The 7,500-nt window shown below is 31.2% G+C and overlaps 1 protein-coding gene across 1 annotated transcript in view; it reads left to right on the top strand.

Moving 5' to 3' along the window:
* The window catches only part of LOC113800266 (tumor protein p53-inducible protein 11), a gene marked incomplete at its 5' end in the record, with an annotated part of 37,466 nt that extends 35,177 nt beyond the window's left edge, over positions 1–2,289 (top strand). Inside the window, 1 exon segment of the mRNA XM_070135623.1 lies at positions 484–2,289. Coding sequence (XP_069991724.1) covers positions 484–557 — 74 coding nt within the window.
* Positions 2,290–7,500: the final 5,211 nt, after the last annotated feature.

Genomic DNA, 7,500 nt, shown 5'->3' with positions numbered 1-7,500 from the left:
TTAATATGAAACCACATCCTTGCTGATAATGTTCAAATATACCGGATGTGAAACTTCCTTAACCAGACCAGATGATTACTTCTTGATCAATTCTTTTTGTACATGATGCTTTCTTAGATCTATACATTCTTCATATTCTACTTTAGTCCTTTCAATTAGCTCTTTTTTCATTAATGATGTTACTTATAAAACAACATACTCCTTAATTTCAAAGCTAAATAGTGAAATATGGTAATGAAATGATAACTAAATGGCAGTCATGACCTATATACACACAAATAAGCTTTTTATTTCTGAAAATATCATTAATCTGAAAAAAGAAAAAAAGGTTGATAGAACAACAGCATTCATCTTGCATGTTTCATCAGTTTGATGAACTGGTAAAGTATTACTAGTTGTAATTTTGTGTCATAGTTGTGCCAGTAACATACAGTAAGAAGTGTATCACTGTGTTGGGACATAACTCTATATCTTGCCTTTCAGCTGGTTACACCCCTATACGTGGACAGAAACCATCTGGCTTCCCGCAGTCCAGCTGTAGCCGTAAAGAAAATTGAGGAAAGATGGCCCAGTGGGTGTATGGAGATGAGGGCCTTGGTTGGTGGGGTTGAAAAAGTAATAGGTCTTTCAACCTACAAAGTGAAGGGAGGGTCCAAGGTGGTCTTGGAGATTCATAGAAAAAATAAAAACAGTATCTGGACTTTTTTCTCGCATTTTCTTTTTTCTTTTTTTAGAGGCAACAGAGAAAATAAATTTTCCAGATTATTTTGCTTTTATAAGATATATCTTAGAGAAGTTTGGGGAATGTATGCAAGCACTTTTTATGCACTTTTTTTAAGTTAAGGAAGAGAATTAAATTTTTGTTGGGGGTAAAAGTTATTTTACAAGATCTCATGTTTGTTATGACTTGCATGTACAATATAACCAAGAAACATATACCCAATAAATGATTATGTATTTGGCAGTTAATATAAAAATTTACCTATGAATGGCAATTCATATATATAAAACAACAAAAGCCAGTATAGATTTTTCTTTCTCTGATTTTGAGATGCTGTGTATATATTTTTCACAAAGAGGCTTTATTGAAATTTGAGTCATAAAAATATTACATCCATAAAAGAGCAACAGAAGTAATGCCAGATGTGACACCAGCTCTCAGAACTCATGTGCTTGCATAAATAACAGCTTTTTAACGGCTCCCACACTACAGATGCCATGATAATGCATCATTGCTTATTGCTGAATATAAACACAAAGTGAGATATGAAATAGTTCTGATATATGGTAATTGTGTAGTAATGATTTATACAAATGTTAGGATGGCCATACAAACCATACAGCTACAAGGGCAAGAAATGTGCAAAGATAAATTGCTTTTTTTTTGTCTTTTTTCCAGCAAGAAGATTAACCAGATGGTTGTCACTAATTTCTTTCAGACAAAGTCATCGTAACATAAATATTCTGATATAGATCATCACTCCTCTAAAAAAAAAAAGTCATTTCATTTTATGTATAGTTCATGGAAAGTCCTTAAGTGTTTTGATAGATGTAAATGTAAGGAATGACTTGCAGTAGGTGATTCATTGTCTTAATTGTTGCTGTATTTGCCAAAACAGTCATACAAGACAGACTTTGACTATATCTATGTGTAACTTATTGAATGGTTGTCTTGAGTGTTGCCATCAGGGTGGTAGGTAAAAAGAAGCACTCTTGCTGTTGTTGTGGTCATAGTGTTATTAAAGTTATCTGCACAGTGTTTCTGTGGAAAAGTAGCTCATTTCTGTATATCTGTTAAATGTGAGGCCTCATTGGTTTGCTTTGTGTGTTCAAAATTCCTATCTGATTATGAAGAAAAAATTACAAATTTATATTTCATCTGAATTTTTATTTTTATTTTATTTTTTTATTTTTATTTTTGACTTTACTGAATTATGTGATCATATTGATTCCTAAGACCTTGAGAGTATATTTTAAAACATTTTATAATTAGTCTTTGATAACTCCTATACATAGTTAGCTCATTTTTGCTGCCCTATCAGAAATCTAGCATTTTATATGTTAGGTAGATTTATATACTGTCACTCAAAGTATGAAAATACAATGAAAAAAGTATGTGTACCATGACTGTACCATGTTCTCTAAGCAATCGTGGATTTTACAGTATTTTTGAGAAAGATCATAATGGAAGGAATTATATTATTAATATTTTTAGTGTATTAAAATTGTGTTATAATGAGTAGGTAATATGTTTTTGGGTACAAAAATAAATAATTTGAATTCTATTGATATTCTTATGTATTATTGATAATCTGTTTATTTTACAAACATGATTTTCCTGTTTCTTCGATTTTTATTTCACATTTCAGAGAAAACTGGAATACAGTATTTATGGAATATCTGTAGAACAAATATTTGCAAAGACAGTAACTAGACTGGTCTACAGGAGTCAATTAGAAATAATCTTGGATTCGTATGTTTATGTGAATCAGAATATGTGGGAAAACATTCACAGTCTTACAAATATTTATCCTTCAGCAGCATTTATCATGAGTGATATTTAGTTGTTTCATTTTTTTACTACTTTCTATCTATGTAATAAAACACTGAACCAACAAGTATTAATTAACCAGACTTTGATACAGTGCTTATTGGACTGATTATTTCAGAGATTTTTCCATGTTTTCAGCTACCTCTTTGCACAAAAGTGTCACACTTATGTTGATTTCTTTTGTATACTATGAAAAACTTTTCTGTGTTTCTGATGCTGTTTCTGCAAGTTTGTCATTAGCTTTATATGGTACTATAAGATTTTATTATTTTGCAGATGAATTTTCTACTAGATATTAATTTGAATGTGTTTTTGAATAACATGAAGCAGTTTTTCATAGTGGTTCTTTAGCAGAGTATTGTTTACAGTAGAAGTTAACATTTCTAGCCAAACTGTTAAAATATTATCTTTAAGTTAGGAAAGCCACTTTTAAAAGTGTCATTAGATTTATAATCTCATTTTAGCATCAGTGATAGATTTATCAGCCAGTAGTATGCCATTAACCATATATATAAAACTTTAAATGCATATGGTCTAATGTAGATCTGTGTAGTAGTCTTAAGTTTGCAATCTGCTTACCTCAGTATTAGATCTGGCATGCAACAGAAAAAATATGTACTGGAGACAGCAGATCTTTGCAAGCTGAACTCTACTCTCAAATGCAACATAGCACAGATTTTTGGGAGCACAACTATATCATTGTTTCAAGAAGATGCTCGATATGTAACATTGTTAGATACATTATTATTGGTCTCCCAGAGTGTGACAGTATATAGGCACTATTCTGCATAGAAAAGGAGGAATGCCTTCATGAAACCAAGTCTCCTGGCACTTCCGAAGACTTGGTGAAGTTTCATCATGTCTCTGTCTCCTTTCTCCTGCAAATTGGACAAGTCATATAAAGTTTATATTCAGGTATTTGTATTAGTAGATTAAGATAATAAAAATCCCTCAGAGACTCTTTATACACTAAAATTACTTTGCTTTTGTTTTTTTTCTCACACTTGAAGATAGTACTATAATATATTTCATGTTTGAATATTATGAAGCAAGTAGAGCTAGTGTGATGTAGAATTTAATAATCTTAAAGTTTCCTGATATCCTGTATTATAGATATATATATACAGTATATAAGTGTAAGTATACAGAAATGTCACACTATGTTGTAAGAGCCATTATGTTTCCTAGTGGATATCCCTTTTATAAACTCTAACTCCTGAGTGTGTTTGGCCATCATTGGTGTGATCACAATAGTAAATTGATGATCTTTATTGGGAAAGGAATTTGATCTTTAAGAAGGAATTTCAAATTATCTAGAAACATGTTTTCTAGAGATATAATTGTCAATGGCATTAGTGAACTATAAAAAAATTTAGTTATTAGAGGGTACATCTTTGTCTAAACCATCTCACTACCCATAAAAAAGCCTGTCTAGAAAATAGTTTGGTAATCACCAAAAGCATAGAAAGAGTATTTAGTATATGGTATGTAGTAGTACATGTTCAACTTAATATAAAATCTGGTTTATATTAGAATCTACAGTCAAAGTATGCCCTCTGAAGCTATACAAACAAGCAAACAGAAGAGGATTTCAACCAAAAGTAGCCAAAACTACATAAAGGGGACATCTCTTAGGAAACAAGGAGTGTGCTATACTGAGCCCTTTTCAAGGTATCCCCAAAGTGGGAGCTTTATACTTATTCCAAGTGACTGTAAATACATAAAAGTAATAAAGAAAGTATTTATATAAATACATGAAATTTGGAAGTAGGTAATTTATGTAATTATATAACTACAAGAAATGCTATATCAATTATGGGGGAACAATTGTCTATACATATTTTATTATAAATTGTAGTAAATAAATAGGGTTGGTAGCTCATGGATCTCTTTCTGAAATTTTATACACATATGGTAGATGTTAACATACTTATATGGTGATTTTTGAAGCAAATGCTAATCTAAAAGTTGCTTGCAAAATCAAAATATTATGAATATTGTTTGAAAACTTGCATGTCTAATCCCTCACTCTCTCTCTCCTCCTCCCTCCACCCCTCCTCTCTCTCTCTCTCTCTCTCTCTCTTCCTCCCTCCACCCCTCCTCTCTCTCTTTCTCTCTCTTCCTCCCTCCACCCCTCCTCTCTCTTTCTCTCTCTCTCTCTCTCTCTTCCTCCCCCCCCCCTCTCTCTCTCTCTCTCTCTTTCTCTCTCTCTCTCTCTCTCTCTCTCTCTCTCTCTCTCTCTCTCTCTCTCTCTCTCTCTCTCTCTCTCTCTCTCTCTCTCTCTCTCTCTCTCTCTCTCTCTCTCTCTCTCTCTCTCTCTCTACCATAATTTTTTTTTTATTGATCCTCTTATTCATTTTTTCTCCCTCTTTTTGTTTTGATAATTCTCATGCCTTTTTGCATTCATATGTGTATGATCACTGATATTTGTTGCTGCAGTAATAAAATGTTTTGTCTGTGAACTTGCTTCTCTATTCACTAAAATTGTGTTGGCAATACTCTTCACTTCACAGAAGGGAAAATGCATTGTAATGGTCTAAGTACTCTGTCCACTTTCATTATCTGTAAAGGAAATATATGATAAAAGATGTAATGATACATAAGTGAAAAGAGAATAATGAATGTAGTTATATATATGCCTGGTCAGACTCCTTTATTTACATTTAATTCTATAAAAATCAATTTTTTCATGTCGGCAATTTTATGTCAATTATGTGTAATTCTCTTTTCCTAGCATTAAGTAACATCATTCCATAATATAGACTATTTGGGCTATAATGCACTATGTGTGTCACCTGTGTGTGTTTGGCAAAGTAAATGTAGTTGTATCTTGTGATCCAGTTCTGAATGTGACAGCTGTTTAGCTCTACACTTACTGGTACATCATGAATATAGGAATTATTTATCTTTTGATTAGACCTGGTACTTTCTTTGCATTCAATTGCAAATTAAAATAATTACAAAAAATATCAACTGGATAACAAAAACAGTTAGATATATGTTCTATACTGATTCTCTTAATTGCACAACTTAAATCATAATAAGATAAGTGATATACATAAAAAAATAGATTGCATCATTTATAATGATTCTTTAATATATTTCTTGAAGAATAAAGAATTACTCAATATTTTTAGATTTTGTGCAATTTCCTGTAAAACATGACAATTCAGTAACAGTCATGAAAACTTATTTTCATCATTATTAGTCACTGAATGGGCTGATGTTGAGCTAGATTTCTGGTGAAGGAAAGCCTGTGTGTTTATCAGTTTGTCAGGATATTATCTCTGCATATATAACAAAAGGTATAATTTTATATTTTCACATTAACAGTAGAAAACACTGTTTCATATAAAAATATTATTGTAAAACACTCCTCCGTACAGCAAGTAGGACATGTCAGTTACTGTTTGGTAAGTGGACTAGTGCAGTGTTGGGTAGTGAATGCAGGAACTGTACTATTGATGTACCCTTACCATTATAGGATATATTGGTGTCCATAATTGTGACTATTGATATTCTCTCTCTCTCTCTCTCTCTCTCTCTCTCTCTCTCTCTCTCTCTCTCTCTCTCTCTCTCTCTCTCTCTCTCTCTCTCTCTCTCTCTCTCTCTCTCTCTCTCTCTCTCTCCCTCTCTCTCTCTCTCTCTCTCTCTCTCTCTCTCTCTCTCTCTCTCTCTCTCTCTCTCTCTCTCTCTCTCTCTCTCTCTCTCTCTCTCTCTCTCTCTCTCTCTCTCACTCTCTCTTTCTCTCTTTCTCTATCTCTATCTCTCTCTCTCTCTTTCTCTCTTTCTCTCTCTATCTATCTATCAATCAATCTGTCTATCTGTCTTTCTACATATCATTCCCTCCACTCTCTTTGCCTCTTTATAACACTCTCACTTTGTTTTATCAAATCTCTCTCCCCCTTTTTCCTTTCTCATCTACTTTGCCTTGTCCTTCAGTATACATTTTGAATATGAATTTTAGATATATATTATTATTATTGTTCATTGATATATCAGTGTTTGCAGTTACTTTTTCTCAGAAATAAAACAACGCAGGATTGTTAATGATTACTGAGGAAAAAAATATTGAGATAGATATACCTTGTAGATACATATATACTTATGATAATTTAAGTGGTATGTATGTATATAATAAATTAATAAATGCATATATATATATATATATATATATATATATATATATATATATATATATATATATATATATATATGTATGTATATGTATATATACATATGTACACATATCTATATATCTATATATCTATATATGTGTATATCTATATATCTATATATATATATGCATATATGTATATATGTATATATGTATATATACATATATACACATACACATATACACATATCTATATATCTATATATCTATATCTATATGTATATATCTATATATATACATATATATATATATATATATATATATATATATATATATATATATATATATATATATATATATATTGTCCTCCTTGTGAACAAACAGCCTAAAACATTTCTTTTAGTGATTTTGCAATTTTTCCCCACATCAAATCTTCATCACATGACACACCTACTTGTATAATTGGCTATGCTTTATCTGTCTAAGTCCTCAAAAATTCCTTTTCACTTTTTTGCTTATATCGTGATGTGACATAGGCATTATTGCTGCTATTGCATAAGTCACTTTATTTGGTTTATTTCCTATATACTGCTTCCAAGATGTTATGCAAGGAAGAATACCAGGTAAATATCCCTTTTGATTTGCTATCAGGAGAAAAAAAAAATGAATTAAGCAGTGTTACAAGGTTGACAATATTACTGAATGTGTAATAATCATATTTTTGTGTTTTCATGGAATCATCCTATGTCTCATGTTTTCATTAAATGAACAATGGGAAAAATGAAGGAAAATGAATTTGTTGGTTTAAGAAAATGTATACAACTATTTCTCT

The sequence above is a fragment of the Penaeus vannamei genome, chromosome 20 (genome assembly GCF_042767895.1).
Source record: "Penaeus vannamei isolate JL-2024 chromosome 20, ASM4276789v1, whole genome shotgun sequence".
NCBI lineage: Eukaryota > Metazoa > Arthropoda > Malacostraca > Decapoda > Penaeidae > Penaeus > Penaeus vannamei.
The sequence above is the reverse complement of the archived record's forward strand: the minus strand, read 5'-3'. Positions and strand labels throughout refer to the sequence as shown.